The following is a 21,816-nucleotide window of genomic DNA, read 5'->3' on the forward strand; positions in this document are numbered from 1 at the left end:
CCTGGGAGGGTTTGGAGGATGCCTATCAATCATCTTCCTGGTTGTCCTAACCCTCATTCCCCTAAGTCTACAGTGACTCTATTTCAGCTCCTTCCCTAGGTCCTCTGGAGGCCAGCAGGGCTTCCTAGTTCTAAGGTTCATGATGAATCACTACAGCTAGGGGACCTTGAAAATCATAAAACACTTTCTAGGCTTCTTCTTGTGGCCATCTTCTAACTGGCCTTCAAATCACTTGGGTGAGGGTTGGGGCATGGAGGGAACACAGGAGCAATGGCTATGCTCAACTTGGGCTTTTTTCTTCTTCTTCTTCTTCTTCTTCTTCTTCTTCTTCTTCTTCTTCTTCTTCTTCTTCTTCTTCTTCTTTTTAAAGATTCATTGATTTATTTTATGAATGTGAGTGCACTGTCGCACTCTTCAGACAGTAGAAGGAGGCATGGGATCTTGTTACAGATGGCTGTGAGCCACCATGTAGTTGCTGGGAATTGAACTCAGGACCTCTGGAAGAGTAGTGAGTGAGTGCTCTTAACCGCTGAACCATCTCTCTGGTCCCTCCTGGTGTTTTGTTTTGTTTTGTTTTGAGGCAGGGTTTCTCTGTGTACCTCTGGCTGTCCTGGAACTCACTCTGTAGTCCAGGCTAGTCTCAAACTCAGAACTCCATCTGCCTCTGCCTCCCGAGTGCTGAGATTACGAGTGTACCTCTCTGTTTAGCTTCAACTTGGGTGTCTGAGAGATAAGACTGGGCTCGCTGCTCTCAGCTGCTCAGGACATTCATTGCCCCAGTATCTGGACATCAGGATAGAACTCGGAGGTGGGGGCAGTATAAGGATGGATATGGGGGAGCAGTGAAAGGAGCAGAGACACGGTAGGCTTGCTTAGGCAAACGTGTGGCCTTAAAAGAAGTATGGCTTTGAGAGAGAACTCCAGCCTCACTTCCATGGTGGCCTGACACCCGCCCCATCATTTGGTTTGCCAACAGGATGATTACCCCTGCCTGTCTTGGCTGAGGCCCTGGGGCCCCTGTGAAAGCAAGTGGGAGTATGGCGGCTCCTGAGCAAAGCCCACCCCCTCCCAGGGCTTCCTTTGGGTGGGAATCAGAAACATTCCTGATGACAGGCTCTGAGGACTTGAGTGTGCTCCTAGATATGTTGACCCTTCACATAAAAGGCCAGCAGCAGCAAGCCAGGCCACTGTCCTCAAATACCAAGGGCTGCCTACCCTAAATACAATGACACTGGGACATGGGTGTATGAGTATGAAGTCACAGGGAGACGATCTGCTCCACGTGTCCTCTGCATCACCAGTGTGTGAGGGGCCTTGGTTAAGCATCCTCTCTTCTGCCTCTCAGCTGTTCACTGGAACTACCCAAGTATCCTAGTTACTGTAGGTCTCCCCAGCTCCCATATTTGCTTAAACCTAACCCCTACCTGCACCCCTCTATTCAAGCTCTCAAATCTACCCTGTTCCAGATTCTGCTACAATTGATCAGCTCTTTTCCTGACTTAGCTGTTTCTATTCTCTTTTCTTGGAATTCTGACCCCATGGCCCTCCTGGGAGGCTTGGACAGTCTCTACTTGGTTCTGGGACCCAGACCCTGGGTTGGCACCTTCATTCAGTGTAGTGCAGCCCCGGCACAAGTGATAAGGTCTGGGAGATGTGAATTACCCTGGGTGGTGGGGTGGGGGCGGATTAGTGAAGAATTCCACACCAAACTCCATCAGTATGCACACCTAACGCATGCTAACAATAAAAGAAAAACTCTAGTACAAACCACAAACGTGCTTCTCTCTCTCTTTTTTACTTTCCCCATTATTTGAAACAAACATACTATAAACTAAAATAATTTCTTTCATAGAAAGAAAAGGAAAAAAAAAGAAAAAAATCACTTTTGTCTAAATCCAGTGGTTAGTGGATATAGCAGCATCGAAAATAAAATTACAACCGCAAACACAAAGTTCCAGGCAGAAGACAGTCAGTCACCATGCATATTTAGTCTCTCTTCCTCTTCTGTGCTCTTGGGGCACACTCCTATGGGGCCACACACTCCCTTCCCCTGCCTGGAGGTGGGAATAATTCACAGTGGCAGCAACCAGGAAGCTCTTGTGGCAGATGGCCTGTAGCATCTCGCTTCCAGGCCAGACAGATACTAGAGAAGTTTAGGGACAGGCTGGTGGCCAGCAGATCTGGTGACCATTGCCTGAACAGCAGGCTCTGGGAATGGAATAGGTCCCGAACATGGTGGCTCTGCAGCTGGACTGTGTCTCCATGTCCACGAAGTTCATACAACTCAAAGTGAAGCAACATCTCTGAGGCATTGTGGGGCTGGACATCACTGAACGGATGAGCCGTGTTTCCTGGGAGATCTGAGTGTTAAGTGTCAGGGCAGAGGCAGGCTACAGTAGGAGGGTGTCGTGCCCCGGGACCCTTCCTAGCAGCCCCCACCTCTTAAGAACCCTCTCTACTCAGGATTGAGTCTGTTTCCATGGGTGTTCCCTTGAACTCTGGGGACTGCAAGTCTTCCTCAGGCAAGTTCTGCCAAGAGTCGGAAAACCCAGGCAGAAGGGGTGCGGAGCTCTAAAAGAGGTTCCCAGGCATGGGGTTAGGTCTTAGTATCACCCCTGAGTTCTTCTCCATGGCTCCTTCAGCCAGGAGATCCTGCTCTGCACAGATGAGGCTTGCAGGTGGACCCTTACACCAGGACTGGAAAGGAGCCAGAAGGAAGCTGGATGGCCTGCTCAGAGCCCAGGCTCGCTCAGGAATTCCTCCCTTCCTGGAACTCCATTCCATGAGTCTTCAGTGAAGCCTTGCCCCAACAGAAGGGGGTCTCCAGAAGTTCTACCCACTCTGGGTGAAATTCCGCCCCCATTGGATCCTTAAGTCCAATAGGGCCCACCCTGAAGCACGATCTCTTCTATCTAGATAGAGCAGTACCTCTGGGAGGAGGGACCCTAATCTCTCCCCTCCCGCCCATCCATGAACCCCACCTAGTTGAGGGAGTAGCTTACCTGTCTCCGTTTGAGCCCTGTTGGGTCAAGAGAGGAGCCCAAGCCATATGAGGTAGGACCTCCGGCCCAAATTGGAATTCCATCCCCAAATGGAGCCCCACCATCAGGTAGAAACCCGTATCCCAGACAGGAGCTTCTCCCCTAAAAAGGAACCCAGATCCCAAATAGGAGCCCAGGCTGAAGGCAGAAACCGGGTCCTTAGGTAGAAGACCCTTACAGATAGGAGCCCTGGCCTCAAGTAAGAACTGGGTCCCCAGGTAAGAGACCCTTCCGAGTAGGAACCCCGCCCCCAGATAGGAATCTTGCCCCGAGGAATGAACCCTGCTCCCTCTGTTAGGAGCCCTCCTACTTGCAGGTGTGCACGTCATAGACACGTGTGCACTCCTGGCAGCTGACATAACAGCACCAGTGGAAAACACAGTGGCATTTCTCCCTCCGTCGCTCAGTGCGCGCGTTATGCCCACGCCCGCAGCACAACAGGTCGCACCCGTCTATGCCATGCGAGCTCACATTGCAGGTGCGGTCACGCGTCCCGAAGGAGCCGGTTTCAGGGTTGGGCTCGCAGAAGTTAGGTGAGGCCTCGTAGTAGACCAGGTCGCGCTCTGTGGGCACCTTGAAGTATGTGTAACGTGGCCTCAAGGTCTCCACCCAGCCACGAGACTCTCGGTGTTTCTCTACCACCATCTCTGAGGCGCTGTCATACTTGTCCTTGAGGAAATCCCCGATGGTGCGGAAGTCAGGCTGCGACCACCAGCAGGTCTTCACTTCGCAACTGCCGGATAGTCCGTGGCATTTGCACTTGAGGTGCATGTGACTGGCGATGGCCTGAGGAGGCAAGCACATAAGCTTGTGTCTGCACTGGTCCCCAGCTCCGCTCAACCAGGGGGTCTGCTCTTTGCTTACAGCCCACCTGCTCCATAAAGACCCCAGACTCCCTTCTTTGGACCTGGGTCTCCTCTACCAGATCCAAGGCCTCAGGGGCCCGGGAGTTTTTCTTTCCACGTAGGCCCAGCTAATTCTCTTTGCAGAAGTGTCTAGGGTAGAATACAGGAAGCAGGAAGCTTCATGTGGATAGGTTGGGGATTCTGGAGGGACGATGTGTAGAGCAGATGCTACGGAATGATGACTAGGAGTCCTGAGCAGGGGTGCTTAGAGAGTCCCTAAACTCATAGGGCCAGGATGAACTGCATCTTTCCCTATGAACAATGGAGACTGCGCTACTAAAATACCAAGCTGGCCATGGGGTTAGCTTCTGTTTAGATCTGGCCATGGCCAAGGTTCTCATGCTGGATTCTGGGTCCCAAGTGTGGCGATGCTAAGAAGCAGTAGAAACCTGAAGAGGTCATCGTTGGAAGGAAGGAATATGTACCTGCTGGTATTCTATAGCACAAAGTGGCCACCACAGCGGACAAAGAACTGCTCTGGGGTTGGGGATTTAGCTCAGTGGTAGAGCGCTTGCCTAGCAACCTCAAGGCCCTGGGTTCGTTCCCCAGCTCTGAAAAAAAGAAAAAGAAAAAAAAAAAAAAAAAAAGAACTGCTCCAATTTTTTGAGTAGAAGGTTTTGAACGTTCAAACAGGAGGGAAAAAACAATCGTTTTGAGATGGGTTCCCACTATGTAGCCCTGGATGGTCTGGAACTCGGTACACAGTCCAGGCCACCCTGAACTTGTGGCGGTTCCCCTGCCCATGCCTCCAAGTGCTGAGATGGCAGATATGCACCTTCGTGCCTGGTTGAAATAACTTTTCAGGTGATAAGGATGCCTCCTAGCCTGACTGGCCGCCGTGTATCATGTTCACATACGAAAGGTCTCATCGCACCTGGTAAGCATGTTCCATTTCCGTGATAGTCAAAAACATTTTAAACGGAGGCAAGAAACTATTAGGTAGTTAGAAGCTCAGCTCTCAAGAACCTTGCCTGCTTCCCACCTGCTTTGTAAAACTACAATGAGTCTGAGACATGAGCCATCTCCATGGGCCACTGGCCACTATCTCCCCTGTGACGATGGTTCACCTGTTGTGGAATGGACGGAAGGAGGAGAGACGATGAAAGATCAAGACCAGCCCAGCATGCTGGAGCATGACTAAGATCTCAGTGGCACTGGGGATGCTAAGGCTGGGGCACTGAGAGCTGGAGCGAGTCTGAGATACACCGGGAGACTGTCTTTCAAAAGACCCCAAGTGTATTTTAACGGTATATTCTTTTTTTCGTTGTTGTTGTTTTGTTTTGTTTTTTGTTTTTCAAGACAGGGTTTCTCTTTGTAACAGCCCTGGCCGTCTTGGAACTAACTTTGACGATTGGGCTGGCCTTGAATTGACAGAGATCCTCCTGCCTCTGTCTCAGAATGCTGGGATTAAAGACATGCACCCCCACTGCCTGGCTCTGGGCATCCTTTCGACATAACTACCTGAAAGCTAGGAACTATCCAAGCAGCTCTGGCTGTGGCTTGCAAGGATTTGTATTGGACAGCAACAATTAATGCTCCCATTGTTCTGAGTTCAAAGCTGCTTGCACCCCACCTGACTTTCAGCTGCTTCTTTACCCTTCCTCCCTATCAAACTGGCCTGTGGACATGGTAGAGTAACACCATGCCTGGCTTGTCCAGCTAGTCCAACACCCACACCCCTCTCAGGCTTTCTGAGAGAAGACTCTTGACATCTCTCTGTTTTCAGTCTCTCTCAGTTTTGTTTTACTTGGTCAAAAATCTCAAAAGCCTATGAGACCTGCTGGTTAAAACAGGGATCCCAACCAGTGTTCCCCTGTGAGGGCATGTTCCTGACCATGCAAGGCAGTGCCCTGCTGTGTGTAAGGCTGTCACATCACTTGTCTTGCTGCATCTTGATTTTTGAATGGGAGAAATTTTCTGTTGCTTTCTTACCATGAAGTGTGAAAATTATTACTCCCTCTCACCTCCCACTAAACAGCTAAACCCTCCCTCTTCGTGCTCTAAAAACAGTAGCATGATCTCTCCCTTCAGTACTCACTGCCCATGGCCCTGGCTGTGTTAGCAGGCACAGTCTAAGATGACATTTCCTTTCCCACACAACTTTCTTTTTTTTTTTTTTTTGGTTCTTTTTTTTCGGAGCTGGGGACCGAACCCAGGGCCTTGCGATTCCTAGGTAAGCGCTCTACCACTGAGCTAAATCCCCAGCCCACAACTTTCAATTATGTGATTAAAACACCCGTCATGAGTCAGCCCCGTATTTTCTCATCTCTAAACAGCCTCTTTAAGATGTCCAATCATTAGGGTTGGACTTGAAGCTCAGTTGGTGGGGTCCCTGCCTAGCATGCTGGGCATAAAGGCCTAAATTGGATCCCCAGCATCCTATAAATTGAAAGTGGCGGTACATGGTACACATCTAATAGTCCCAGCACTTGGGAGGTAGAAGCAGGAGGTTGGAAGATGGCTACATTGAAAATTCAAGTCAGCTTGGAAGACATTAAGCCTTGTCTCAAAAAACAAAACAAAACCAACAAAGAAAACAAATAAAAAGGGCTGGTAAGGTAGCTCACTGGGTAAAGTTCTGCCACTAAGCTAGTTAACCACATTCCATCCCAGGAACTCCGTGGTGGAATAAGAAAATCAACTCCTGCAGAACAGTGATGGTGCACACCTTCAGTACCAGCACTCAGGAGGCAGAGGCAGGTGGACCTCTGAGTGTGAGGCTAACCTGTCTACAGAGTGAGTTCCCAGACAGGCAAGGCTACACAGAGGAAAGGAAGGAAGGAACAAAGGAAGGAAGGAAGAGAAAAGAAAGAAAGAAAGAAAGAAAGAAAGAAAGAAAGAAAGAAAGAAAGGAAGGAAGGAAGGAAGAACAACTCTTGAAGTTGTCCCCTAACTTTTACACACACACTGAATCATACACACAAACACATACCTACACACACACATAAACACACACACACATACACACAAACACAAACACACACACACATACACACAAACACAAACACACACACAATGGAATAAATATACATTTTTTAAAAATAACCCTTCAAGGGGCTGGGGATTTAGCTCAGTGGTAGAGCGCTTACCTAGGAAGCGCAAGGCCCTGGGTTCGGTCCCCAGCTCCGAAAAAAAGAACCAAAAAAAAAAAAAAAAAAAAAAACCCTTCAAAACATCATTTTGTCATCTGGTAAACCTTGGGAAATGATACTGTCTAAAGGCAGATCTTTTCATAGTATAGCTGGGAATAAAATTCCTGGATTAAAATCATTTGTCATTCAGCATTCTGAAGGTGTTGCTCAAGTTTCTTCTAACTTCCAACGCTGCCCTTGTTGCTCCTAGCACATCCTTCACAGGGGGTTTCTCTAGGTTGTGCTCTGAATGTTTTTGTTTTACTTTTACTTTTTCTTTTTTTTCTTTGTTTGTTTTCTGAATTTCATAACATATCTTGGGGAAGATGGTTTTCTCCATTTTTAGAGATTAAAAATTTTTATGCGTGTGTGTGTGTGTGTGTGTGTGTGTGTGTGTGTGTGTGTGTGTGTATTAAGGTCTGGCCATGTGTGTGCAGGTGCCAGAAGAAGGTAGCAGGTGTCTTGGAGCTGGAGTTAGTCAGCTGTGAGTCCCTCTGTGTAGATGCTGAGAACCAAATGCTGTTCCTCTAAAAAGAGTTCTAAAGAGCTCTTGACCCCAGCCATCTTGCTATCTCTCTTTCCCCATCCCTGCAGTCCTGCCTGTGTGGTCTAAAACCTTTGTTCTAGGGAGGCATCCTGCCTGTCCTGGAACACACCCTGTAGACAAGGCTAGCCTCAAATTCAGAGATCTGACTGCATTTGCCTCCCGAGTGCTGGGATTAAAGGCGTGCACCACCACTGTTCCACATGTTATCAATATTTTTTAAAGGCACTGAAGGCCAGGCATGGTGTCACATATCTTAAACCCCAGCACCCCAAAGCAGAAACAGGCAGATCTCTGAGTTCTAGACCAGCCTGGTCTACATAGCGAGTTTCAGGACAGACAGGGCTACATAGAGAAACCCTGTCTCAAAAACAAAAGCGAAAACAAACACCCTGCCCCCCAAACCATTTATTCATATAGTGTGTGCATATATAAACGTGCACATGCATGTCAGAACGTGACAGACAGGACAACTTGCATGGGGCGTTTGTTCTTCTACTTTGTGGACGTGGAACCTGGACTCAGGTTGTCAGCCTTGAAGGTAAGAGCATTTATCTGCTGTGCAGTCTTGCAGGACCCATATTTTTAATTTCCAAGAGCTCTTATTTTTCACCCACTTAAAAAAAATGATATATTGTTCCAGTGTCACAGGCACAACCTTTGATCTTTCTGGGGATACTGATAGTTTTTGTCAAGTTTTCACACACAAATTATTTGATTTTTTTTTAAATAGAAGTTGGGTGGGGTTTTTTGTTTGTTTGTATGTTTTTGTCTTTGGTTGGTTTGTTTTGTTTTGCTATTTGTTTGTGTTTAGACAAGGTCTCACTATATAGCCCAAGCTGGCCTCAAAGTCACAATACAGCCCAGACTCAAATTTATAATCCTCCTGCCTGCCTCAGGTCCCCAAGTGCTGGGATTGCCAGGGCCTGAACCATCACTCCCAGTCAAACTGTTGTTTTGTGTTTGTTTTATTGCATGCTTTCTGGGAATTCTGTTTTGTTTTGGTTTTGGCAGAGGTGGAGACAACATTTCTCTATGTAGCCTTGGCTGTCCTGGAACTCTCCAGGCTGGCCTTGAACTCAGAAAACCACTAGCCTCTGCCTCTGAAGTGCTAAGATTAAAGACCTGCACCAATACACCCCACACCCCACATTGCTTTCTGGAAATTCCTGAAGGCGGGAGTGTGTAGTCACTCCAACACACGCACTGTAATGTGATCTAACTGCCCTGTCATGGGAACCCCCTCCGTTCATTCTGAGAGCTGGGTTTTCCAGACAGAATATCCTGTCTGTTGTCTGAAGGACAGGAGCCTTCGAGCTCGTTGGGCTTTAGGAAGAGGGCAAAGGTCTGAAGTTCCTTATGTGTGGAAGGTAGTTTTACTGTGACAGTTTGCTTGACATCTCCAAATGTCTGCTACATCTAAGGACAGGTGTGCCTGGCTACAGGAGCTGAGCAGAGAAGCCAGCAGATGTGAAGTCCTTTATTTTTGAGACTAGACCTTATGTACAAGGCTGGCTTCAAACCTGTAGTGAAGCTGACTTTGAACTTCCGATCCTCCTGCCCTGCCTCTGCTGTGTGTCAGGATCACAGGCCTGTGCCACCACACCAAGTTTAAATGCTTTTAGTTTTGTTTTTGTTTTTTTTTTTTCCGGAGCTGGGGACCGAACCCAGGGCCTTGCGCTTCCTAGGCAAACGCTCTACCACTGAGCTAAATCCCCAACCCCTTAAAATGCTTTTAAAATACACTGTGAGGAAGTCTCTCTGTTTTCACCCCCACAGTCACCTCTGTTTCTCACGATACCTGACGATAGGCATTCCTGGGCGTGCAAGGTTCCTCTCCAGTCCATGACTCAGTTCTTTGCTCTGTTATGCCTCCGAGTACTACCTATCTGGACACTCATCCTCAGAGAAAGGAAGCAGGGCTCTCTGGGTGAAGGAGGCTAAGCATATAGAAGATGAGCCACTGAGGTGAAACATTGTCTATGCAAGGAAGTTCAGACCCTCATCTTCTCCTGAAATCCCAGTGTCAGCCCCTGGGATCCAGGTATAGCCCAGCCAGAGGAAGGGAACCTTCAACTGTGCTGTTAGCATGGTTCCCTTTTCTATTTCCAGATTCTCATGATAATATCTCCCTCTCCCTCTCTCTACCTCCCTCCCTCCCCCCGCTCCTGTGTGTGTCTGTGTGTCTTTGTCTCTCTGTGTGTGTGTCTGTGTGTCTTTGTCTCTGTCTGTCGCTGTCTGTCTCTCTCTCTCTCTGTCTCTGTCTCTGTCTCTCTCTCTCTCTCTCTGCGCGTGCATGTGTGGGTGTGTATGTGTATCTGTCGTCTGTCTTTCTCTTCCCCTACCCCCTGTTTCAATAGCCTGTATCAATCATCTCTATCCCGCTATCCCTCTATCTCAGGTCAATCTGTATCTACCGTACGTATCCACCCTCCATCCCTCTGCTTCTCCCTTCATGTCTCGTTCTCTCATGATTATCTCTTCATCGAAGAGTCCTCAGAGACTACATGCTCTGCAGCTGCCTCCCTTCCCCGTCTACTTCCAGGAACCCTAAGTCCACAGGTGAGCATGGCATCCTCTGGGAAAACACTGGACACTTGCGGTCACAATGTCCCTTGATAGAAGACAAGCAGAGCAGCCTGGTCACCAAGAGCAGCACCCCCCCACCCCTTGTCCTGCCCCACTGGAAACCCCAGTGAAAAAGCAGCCCCTGCTCTGAGCCCTGGGGTTCTGTGCACATACCTGTCGCCCAGCCTCATTGTTGTGACGGTTCATGGCAGAGCGGGCATCCGGCCGGTTCTCCCTGGCATCGGCAAACTCCCGAGAGACCATTCCTCCAAATTCAATGTCCTCACTACAGCCACCCCACTTCCAGCCCTCGCCTGGGGAGCCCTGCAAGCGGCTGCTGCACCCACAGATGGCAGCTGATCCCTCTGCACAGGACCGGGTCACTGCGAAGGCCACTCCAGCGGAAGCGATGGCATGGACAAAGGCTGACTCCCGGGTGGCTGCAGAGGAAGGAGATAGGAGGACAGGTGAGGAGGGACTGCAGGCCAAAAGGCAGGAATCCAAAAACCAGGGTGGAGAAAGGAGAACTCAGGACTCACAGGGTCTCACCACTGCGGTTCTGAGGATCTTTTGTGAAGAAAATTGGCCCAAATGACAAGTGTTTTTCCTAGGTGTGTGTGTGCATGTGTGCATGTGTGTGTGCCTGTGTGTATTGTTGTTGTGGTTGAGGTAAGAAATCATTATAGAGCTCTAGCTGGCCTGGAATGCTCTATGTATACCAGGCTGGCCTCGAACTCACAAACATAAGCCTGCCTCTACCTTCTGAGAGATTAAAGGCATCATCACCATGCCCAGCCCTATGCGCTTCTTCCCCCAGTAGTTTCAGGTCTTACACTGAGTTGGGTTTTGTGTGTAGGAGATAGGGGGGTCTAAATTTGTTCTTCCCTACATCGATATAGATATCCAATTTCCCAGCACCACTCTCCAGAGAGACTTTTTTCCTCGAATGCATGTTCACACCTTGTGCTGAAAAGCAATTGGGCGTATATGTGTGGATTTAGGTCTAGACCGCTGTTCCGAGTCATCGGCTTGTGTGTGTTGCTTTATGCCAGCGCTGTATAAACTTTGTTACAATAGTTCTGTAGTGTGCACAATGAAATATTAAGTAATCATGAATAAGGACAAGACCCTGTCACTTGCAGCAAGACTGACAGACCCAGAGGACATAAGTGAAGGAGCCAGGCCCAGAAGGAAAAGCACTTCGTGTTCTTATTCAGGTGTGGAATCGAACAGCATTCGTTTCCTAGCAGGAAGTAGAATGAGTTAGTTACAGATGTCAGGCCTGGGAAGACAGTGGTGGAAAGATGACCAGTGGGTCCGGATTTTAGTTAAAGGGTACGCTGTGCACTGAACAGTCATGTGAGGATAGTGCACAAGAATGTTCTCAGTGGACATGCTAAGAACCCTGATTGGATCATTTTAAAAATGTAATCCTATACTGAAATATTGCACAGCACCTTAAAAAAAAAACACCTACAGTTATGTCAATAGAAATAGGGCTTGGGGATGTAGCTCAGTTGGTAGTCCTATGTTCTCACCCCTGGCACCACGTCAACTTGGTCTAATTGAATCTGACAGAGCTTCAGATTCATCTTTAGCCTGAGACAGCTCAAGGCTAGCCTGTGCTACATGACATCCCATCTCAGAACAAAAGGAAAATTAGATCTTTAACACTATAAACAAACATTTAAAATAAACAATTAAAAGTAACAAAGGATTTTTTAAATCAAAACTTATGTTACACATCTGTAATACCCACATGTGGAAAACTTGAGGCAGCAGGATTGCTTTGAGTTCAAGTCCAACTAGGATAGCTATTCTTGGTTGCCAACTTGACTATATCTGGAATTAATTAAAGCGGAACCTGCTGGGTACACTGATGAAGGGTTTGTTTATTTGTTTTTGTTTTGAGTCAGGGGTTCTCTGTGTAGCCCTGATTGTCTTTAAACTCAGAGATCTGTCTGCCTCTGCCTCCTAAGTGCTTGGATTAAAGGCACGTGTCACCAGTGTCTGGCTTTGTTGTTGTTTTGTTTTGTTTTGTTTTGTTTTGTTTTGTTTTGTTTTGTTTTAAAACAGAGCCTCTTTACATAGCCTTGGCTTTCCTGCATTCACTACATAGACTAAGCTACCTCAGGACACTCATCGAGGTGCCTGCCTCTGTCTCTGGAGTGATAGGATCATTGGTGTGGGAAACCACGCCCTGGGAGGGATTTTTCTTGATGGATCATTGGAGATTAGAAAACTCACCCTAAATCTGAATCACACCTCCTGGTGGCAGCCTAGACAGAAGCCACGGAAGCAAGCTTATGCTTTTGGCCTGCTTGCCCTCACTCTCACTGGTGAGTGTATTCCTTCACTGATTTTAGAGCCCATTTCTTGGGATTCCAGATACTGAGGACCAGTTAAGACATCCAGTCTATGAACAATATTGGATTCTTGAGCTTTCTGTTCAAAGACAGTCAATGTTGTATGAGCCAGGCCACAGCCTGTAAGCCACTCTACTAAATCCCTTTATATAGAGAGATTCACTCTATCACTTCTGTTTTCCTAGAGAATCCTGAGTAATGCACTAGGGTCCCAGAAGTACCCAGCCCACTGCTCAGGGCCACCAGTTGGGGTGCAGTGCAAACCAACAGGGTGCTATCTATCTCATGTAAACATGGGGATCAGTCAGAGAGTGAGGCTTAGTAAGGTGAGGAGAGCGGCAGCGCACAGGAGGTGGATGGAAGGGAAGTGTCCATCATGAGAGGGACAGTAAGGAATCCCCTTACCAGAGGCTTCAGTTACCTACGACTTACCAGAGCTAGAAAACATTAGATGGGACATTTGTGGTCCTAGAGAGATGGCTCATGAAAAGCTGCTTGCCTAGCTAGCATCTGTGAGGCCCTTATGTCGGTCCCCAGCACCGCATACACCAGGAAAGTTCTAGAAATACTGAGTTTTTAAACTGCATGTTGTTCTGAGTCATGTGGTGAAGTTCCATGCTGTCCTCTGCTGCTCTTTTCAGACCTAACTAACCCTATGTGTAGAGTATCCGTGTTACATGTAGAACTCACAAGATTGTCTCAGGAGCTGCCTGGGAATTGCACAGTGGCAATGTCACAATGCTTGTGACCAAGTCGTTTTTGTTTTTACCTAATGGTGGTTCTGAAATCAAGAGAGGTGACGCTGGCAATCTGGATGTGCACAGGAACACTGCAGAATCAAAGGAAGTTCTTGACTTAACACAAGGAAAGAGAAATCACATGCTGAAGTTGCAAAGGCTGGGGGACAAATCTACAAGTAGGAGAGGGAGAGGAGGATCAGGAGGAACAGGAGGAGGAACAGGAGAAGGAGGGGTAGGAGTGGGAGGAGGAGCAGGAGGAGGAGGAGAGAGGAAATTCATACTAGTTTTGCTATCAGTCAGCTGCAAAAACATATTGACCTAGGGCTCACAAAACTTACCAATGAGAGAGACCACATAATTCACCACCAGTGTACTGTAACTTCATTTTGGAGACTGGTCTTGAAATCTGACTGTGCCTAACTTATATCTGATACTTGATCACAGGTCTGCATATACATGAGAAACAACAGTCTAGACTTTGGTATTCCCTCTGACTGGAGCCATCCACTTTAGGGCTGGGCCAGGAGCCTCAGATTGAGAGAGCAGATCACATGGATGGATCTCGAAATGATAATACTGACTACAAATGGCAGCAAGCAAACAATCAAGAGATGAATATACCCATTTTTATATATACGCAAAAACTTCACTATCAACTTGTCCGTTGATGAACTAGGTTAACTCCAATTCTATGCTATGGCGAATAAAGCAGCAAGATACATGGAGACACAAATATCCTTGTGATAGAGAATGGAGTTCTCGGGCTATATGTCCGGGAGTGAATTAGTCATGTGGTAGTTCCGTTTTTCTTTTCTTTTCTTCTCTTTTTTCTTTTTCTTTCTTTTTCTTTTTTTTTTTTGAGAATCCCCAAACATTTCTATAATGGTTGTATTAATTTACACCCCCCACCAATTGTGAATAGGAGTTTCTTACCGAGAGAAGACACGCCCTCCTCTACTGGACACCAGATAGAGGTGTGCCAAGTTCTTGCTGTATGATAAACAGGGTGTTTTGAGCAAGATGGATATGAATCTGACATGTTGACTAGCAGAGATCTTACATACCTAGCTAGAAACCATTCCAGGCAGAGAGCGAGCCTCACAGGCACACAGAGCTATACACAGGATTTCTTGGGCCAGAGGACCCTCTTGGGATTAGGAGACTTTTCATAAAAAGTTGCAGCCCCTTCAACCCCTCCTGCACACATGCTCTCTGCACGTCCACAAGCCATGTCTAAGAGGTTAAACTCTTGGGACTCTGTGTGTCCCAAAGCCCAGATAGGGAGAGAGGAACTGTAAACAAGTACACACACACTCAGATCCACCCACAAAGCTCAGTGTGCGTCCACACGCAGGATCAAAGAACACACATCTACTCTCATCCTGGGAATACAGCACAAGCTGAGGTTATGTCTAGCTGGCTGGCAAAGGCCTCACGGAGCCCTTGACCTTCTCTATGGACTTGCACCTTTCTCTGGATGGCTTTCTGCAGACTCCAGCTGTTCTGCCCCATCCTGGAGCACTGCCAGAGCTTGGATACCTTCCGCAGGCATTTAGGAGTCCAGCTACTTCTCACTCTGAACACTAGAAGATGGACAAGGAACTAGCAGAACCAGAGAAGCTCTCAATGGAACTGCCACCCAGCATCCCGTTGCCTCCACTGGCCGTGCACACAGCCGCCCACTGCAGGCCCAGCTCCGTGCTCAGAGCCAGTATGAGATACAGCCTTCCTAAAGTTAAAGATTTCCCACCGCCAGCCCGGCTCTCCTCTTCTCAGCCACTCACTGGCCTCTGGTCGCACTCAGCCTTTATTTTTCCCCTGGGACGTTTCTCTCTGCAGCATGGCAGCCGAGGTCCTGGGCACCTCCAGCTCCCTTAAATGCCAGCTATGTCTATTCCTTAGGAGTAGTCTGACGGAATCCATTTCTGGTCCAGATCCTCCCCCACTGGTGGAGCTGCAACTTGTCCACTGTTTATTTCCATTCCAGAGCACAGGCTACCCCTTTGATTCCTGTGGTATCAGGGGAAAAGGTCAGTAGACCCCAGGTGAGACTCTAACACGTTCTGTGTTCTTGAATAGAACCAGAAGGGACACTCCACTCTTTCCCAGAGCTCTTGAAAAGGCCTTCACCCTGTTTTTCTTTCCTAATACAAATGTTCAGTCCACTTGACAGCGTGTCCTACTGTCTAGTGAGGAGGATAGGCCGGGAGCAGCCTTGGAGGAGACACCCACACCAGCACCACCCACCTACTCTCCTGCCCTTTGTTTTGCAAAGCTCCTAGCCTCATTTTTTTCTCTTTCTTTCTTTCTAAGGCTGGGACTTCAGCGCAAGCACCCGGAGCTTACTGTGGAGCCTATAATGACCTCGAACTCCACCAAGTGTTAAAATTACAGCTGCCTGTTACCACACCTAGCTTTATGTAGTGTCGGAAATGAAACCTGAAGATTTGTCCGGCCCTTATTTTATCTTAGAAGGGGCCAAGCCACTCCTCCTGGTGCCCCTAAGGCTCTAGCCCTCTCAATCTCCCTGCATAGAACCTGAGTGTGGGGCCGTAGGCCTTGGGCTACCCCCTCCTGGGTGAGACTGAAAGTCCTACTTCCCTGCCTACACCCTCACATTCCAAGCCTCAAGACTGCCTTGGGTTACCTTATCCAGCTCAAGTGTCACCCTAGTGCCCCTCCCCCACCCTTCTCGGCTCTAAAAGATAAGGACCTAACACTCTAGGCCTTGCCCTTGCCCTACCCAGAACAAGGGCTTCAGGCTCACTGCTTATCAAGACACAAGCAAATAGCCTGGAGCTGGTAGACACACTTGAGGGGAAGGGTACTCAGGAGAAGGGGTGAGCAACACAGAACTCGAAGTGGACAAGAGTTCATTCTTGCCCAGCTCTGTCACCAGGGGGCTGGAAAGTCCTCCCCTTCTGTTGAACCTCAGTTTCCTCTACTGTCAAATGGGGAGGTGGAGCTCCTGATCATGTCAGGGCAGGGCAAGCTCTGGAGTTGACTTTCAGGGAAGAAATAAAGACCAGAAGCTTCTACAAATAGGTCCAGAAACTCCATTTGAGAAGCCAGGGGAGGAGCTGTAGGCTGCAAACCCACAGGCCAGATGATTGTGAAATGGAACATTTTGGTAAAAGAAGGCTGATGGCAATCTGCAGCCAAAGGTTTTAAGCAGTTCCCACCACCCCCCTCCACCTCCCAAGACATCACCATCACACACTATGCAAGGAGTAGAGTTAACATTCCTAGCAGGGAATAGATAGCATCCACCTCCCAAGAAAGATTGTATCATCTTCAAGGTTTTCTTGCTAAAAATGTATAGTCTCTACTTAAAGGTTTGGAGGCAGCTGGTAAAGCCAGATCAAGGTCCTTCTACCAAATGATGATGATTTTGGCAGCAAAAAAGGGGAAGATGGATGTGTCAAGCAAGGTACAAGGAGGCACAAAGACCTTGGTCATGCAAGTCAGGTAGGCATTCATGATCCACCATGATCTTGATGGCTATAGTATGACCGTGTACCACAGCAGTGTTCAAGGCTGTGGGGATGGGGGCATGAGATTTCCACACCGTTTCTCAATGCTTCTCTATACTCAGGATAGTTAATAGTAATGGAGAGCTTATCTGCAGGATACCCAGAAAGAAAAAAAAAAAAAAAAGGCTCCAGAATGTTCAGGTTGGCATCCTATGATGGCAGGGATCTCAATCCAGCAAGACTGGGTCTACCCAGGGATCCGAGGCAATACTCGTGGTTCTCATACTTTCAAGGATCACGGTTTCTCAGGGAGGAAACCGAACCATCGTCCCATCGTCCCCTTTGCAGAGAGTGACTGGGAATGGGGCACACCACAGTAAAGTTTTCTGCCACAAGCAACTCCTGTCAGTTTCTGTTGACTTAGCCGAGATGGCCGGCATAAGGGTGAGGGCTTCCAAGAGCACACCTCACTCCAGAAAATAAGTGAAGCAAACCTTTCAAATGGCTGTTAGTTGTCAAATGAGGAGGGGGTGGGTGCCTTTGGGCTCCTGAGCCCAGGACTCTTACAGGAAGTGCTGCTAAACTGGGGGAGACATCTAAGAGCAGAACTAAGATGAGCTTGGGGGGGGGCTGGAGACCCCAAGACTGCCTATTTATCAGGTACAGGTAAAGATGAAGAAAAGAAACTACCGGAAGTTGTTCTATAAAAGAAACAAATTCCAAAAAGGTATCATGGTGCAGGCCTGTAACTTCAGCACCAGGGAGACTCAGCGGGAGGATCTGAATTGAGGCCAGTGTCTCTTCACTCAGATCCTGAATGGAGGTGAGGAGCAAAGTCTCCCTGCAGAAACAATCCCAGAAACTGGCCTTGCTGTTGTCTCACTGGGTTTAAGTAAAGTATCAGTACCTGGGCTTCCTTCCTTTCCCTTCACCCATTTCACTACTTATCACCCATCCATCCTCCTCCAAATACCACCCATTCAATTATCTGTTTACTATCCATCTATCATGTACTCATTATCCACCTACTACCGTTTATCATCCACCCACCCACCTGTCCATCCATCCATCCATCATCTGTCCAGAATATGAGAGTCCGTAATGAGGCAGGCACTAGGCTCAGAACTAGAAAGGAGGTGAGTCATGTGCAAGGTGTGTACTCTCGAGAACCAGGTACTAGCTGAGCATAGTGGTACATTCTTAATTCCAGCAGGTGGGAGGTAAAAAGCAACAGGATCAGTTTGAAGGAGAGAGAGAGAGAGAGAGAGAGAGAGAGAGAGAGAGAGAGAGAGAGAGAGAGAGAGAGAGAGAAAGGGAGAGAGAGAGAGAGCGCTCATGAGCTCATGCGCCCGTGTTCGTTCATTGAAATCGCCTACTGTTGAGTCTATGTTAATCTGTGCCTTTAAATCCAGTAGTACACGTTCAGGATTGGATGCCGTGTGTGTGTGTTTATTTAGGACCCCCTGTCCCTGTTGAAGCTATCCTGCACATGGCTAGAAGCAGGGAATCCCAGCAGTCAGAGGGTTCACCCTTACCTAGGACAGCACATTACATCCACCACCCACTGGAGACCACAGAAGGCTTAGGGTTGGCAGCCTGGGCTGAGTTTGTCAGGCAACCTCCTCCAGATGGTCCCTGTCCCCTCAATTTCCAGACTCTAACTGGGAGATCACTCTCCGACCACTGGTGGGAAGAAGGCCCAACTGGCCAGAGCCTGCGGGTCAAGGAGCATCACCTCACTTGGGAGCGTCACTCTCCTGTCACGCTGAGGAAAGAAAGACAAACCATCTATCCCGTTCCCATCCTGATGTCTGAAAGTGCTTCCAGAACACATTCAGTGGGTGGGCACCCCTTCCCCCACCCGTGTTCAGCACAGCAGGCTGAGGGCAGACAGGAGAATCGGTGCAGCCCCAGCTGGTAGCTTGCAGCCCAGGCCCCGCCCTGGCGCCTCCCCTCCAAGGCTGCCCACCGTCCCTCCTTCCCCAGGCCCTTTTCCTGGCCTCGAGGAGCCGGGCGGCCCGGAGGGGGTGTCGCGGTGGCATTTGGTAATCACACGGAGGCACAAAAGGCCCCGGAGCCACCTGAGAGCGGAATGCGCCGGTGCCCCACCGTGGCCGCGGCCCCTGACACCGCCCGGGCCCGCGCGGCCGGGCGCCTGGCTGACCTGCTGGGGCTGATGAATCCGGCTTTGTGCGACACTGTCACGCCGCGTTAGCCCCACAATGGCCAGCGATATTTTATATGAATTTCCCCCTGGCCGGTGATTAGGCGATCGCCGGCCAGTCATAGCAACCTGGAAGTATGCGCTGCCCGCCGCGCCGTCGGGCGCGAGGGGAAATCCTCTTTCAGACGCTTTAATTCAACACCCCGAAGGGCGTGTGAATCGCCAACAGCATTTTCACTTTTCCCTTGTGCTTAATCTTGTCGTCTTCGCAGGGACATTGTGCTCCGAGCCGAGCACAGTGGGATATCAGCCGGGGTCCCCCCTCCCACAGCGGAGAGTTAATGATATACCGGAGAGGCCCCCGGAGCCAGGGGATCCCCCACCCCCAACGCATCGTAAATGGTAACACTTTCGGATGGGGGGGGTCAGGGGTCGCAACCTGGATTTGGGGACTCTGCTTCCCTAAAAAGCTGCCCTTTCTGTCCCTCCGGAACCCTAGGCTCTGGCTGTCTCGCAGGCTGGCCCCATTGGAGATGGTCCTTCCATAGGCCGAGCGAGCGCACAGAGAGGTGGAGGACCACCCCCTGAGGAGCCACGAAGCTGAGGCCAGTCATCAGGAAGGGGTTTTGCCTGGGGGAGGGGAAGAGGCCAAGCTGTTGTTCCCTGCCCAGAAGCCAAGTAGAGCTAGGAGTAAATTGGAAAAAAAGTTCCTCGGTGGGTTAACCAAGGGCAGGGGTCTAACTATTCAGCAGATACTAGGAGTCTGATGTTAATAAGCGACCATCTCTGCCACCAGTTGTGACTCCAGAGGTCTTGAGGACCCAACAAAGTCCAGCCACTGCATGCTGACAGTATGCATGCTGACAGTATGGCTAGCCTGGGCGTATGTCACAGGAGGGAGGGATGGGCCACACCCAACACAAGGGAAGAAGCTCTGCCCAGGCCAGCAAGGTTCAAATAAAGACTTCACAGTGAATAAGGGTTGCCTGTACAAGCCTCGAGCCCCCGGGAGCCCCTCAGGACCTGGAGAGACCACCCCCAGATGGGGTGGCGTGTTGCAAGAGTAGTAGATGATGATCTTCCCTCATATGGAAGCCTTAGGAGCTTGAGGACGCCCAGGCATAGCCACCCAAGTGTGCAGGCAGGTAAAGACCCCAGTTTCCACAGCTGTGGGCTCCAGACCATGTCCTTTTACGTCTTACTGCAAATGTCTTACTCAGCCAAAAGAAAGCTGTCTTCCCACTAGGCCACATGGTGTTTATGAGCCTACTTCCTGGACTCTGGGTCCCCCATGTCCTGGGAGCCTCCCACTAGTCTCCTAGCCTGACTAGCTGTTTTATTGACCTTCAATCTGGGACCCCTGCCTCTGGCCAGGCTGGCCTTGCAACCACCTCACCCATTTCATCTTGCCAGAGGTCATTACAGGAGAATCATCTAGTGCCTGCCTCCAAGTGTCTGAGGCTCCCCCTAAGGGACATAAACTGTCCATAATCATCCTGTACTCAAAAATCTTCAAATGCTTTCTGATCCAAGGGTAGTAGATGGGTAGCTCCCTGCTACCTTTGGGTGCAAGAGCAGAGAGCCCTCTAAGACCCAGCTCAGCATCCAGGGACTGGAGCTTCTTCAAGCTCACGGTAGCAGCCTGGGTTTCAGGCTAGGCTGACACAGGGTAGATGGTACTGGGATTAGATATGAGCACACACTAGTGCTATATACACAGGTACCCATTCACACATGCATGGTCAATGCATTTACATATGCACACACATGCGTACCATGTACAGGGTCACACCCACAGAGACGGTCAGACATCCACATGTGTATATATAATGCACCTGAGCACACATATAAGTACCTTTGTGTGTAACTCCCATTCACACATGTATACATGAATACTCAATACCCATGAATGCACACACAGGTGCACAAATGTGTATGTGCACTGACACATCTGCACACATTTATACATAGCACATGTATTCATATATCCACACACATACCCACGTAAGGCACATCCACACAAATGCACACTAAAATATGCCCTTCCACAGACACACATGCAGACAACACACACACATTCACATGCACACAAACACATTCATATTCACAAGCGCACAGGCCCACTGAAGACATTCATGCACGCGTGCATATATAGAACACATGCACACACATTTTTATATAACACATGGCTGCACAAGCTCACATACATGCATACATGCATGCAAGGGGCTGGCTCTTTTCCTCCCAGCTGGCTGGTAGATGTTAAATTCTGTTCAACAGAGGCCACCTCGGCAGGGGTGGCCAGGCACCCCTGCGGTCCTTGCCACAAAGCCTAGGGTAACCTTTGACATGATTAGGGTTGCCCTGACCCTAATCCAATCAGATTGATTACTTCGAGGCCAGTGGGCAGCAGGGGGTGGGGGGCACAAGGGCTTCTGGAGCCAGCCCTTCTGGGGGCACACAGAGGGCTCCTTCCTCCCCTGGCCACCAGAAGAGAAGGAGAACAAGAACTGAGGAGGGGGACATGAACAGGAGGAGAACGGGGCTGTCTGGGAGTGGAGAGGACAGAGTGAAGAAGGGACCAGCAAACTGAGAGGCCTAAGACATGTTAGCAGGGAGGGCAGTGCAGAGGTGCAGGCTGCTGTCTGGCAGGAAATCCTCTGGCACTGTCAGGGGAAAGTGAATGGGATCCTGAGGCTAGACAGCTTAGGCTCTCTCTGTCCCGCAGGTGGCTTCTAGGAGGCAAGGGTGTAGGCAGAGGAATGTGGGCAGGCACAGCCCTCAGCCCCGAGGCTGATGAGGATGACTCTGCTCTCTAGGGCAGGACCTGTGGTAGCTGCTTGTCCCTAAACAGCCTGTTTGTCCAAGAGCATCCTGGGAGACC

General features: G+C 49.2%; 1 protein-coding gene across 2 annotated transcripts in view; it reads right to left on the reverse strand.

Moving 5' to 3' along the window:
• Positions 1 to 1,776: 1,776 nt before the first annotated feature.
• The window catches only part of Wnt3a (Wnt family member 3A), a 44,543-nt gene continuing 24,503 nt past the window's right edge, over positions 1,777 to 21,816 (reverse strand). For both annotated transcript variants that reach the window (NM_001414349.1, XM_087571764.1), the window contains 2 exon segments: positions 1,777 to 3,827; positions 10,364 to 10,629. In NM_001414349.1, coding sequence (NP_001401278.1) covers positions 3,348 to 3,827; positions 10,364 to 10,629 — 746 coding nt within the window. In that variant the 3' untranslated portion in view covers positions 1,777 to 3,347.

This window comes from Rattus norvegicus, chromosome 10 (assembly GCF_021556685.1).
Source record: "Rattus norvegicus strain SHRSP/BbbUtx chromosome 10, alternate assembly SHRSP_T2T, whole genome shotgun sequence".
In the NCBI taxonomy this organism is placed as follows: Eukaryota; Metazoa; Chordata; class Mammalia; order Rodentia; family Muridae; genus Rattus; species Rattus norvegicus.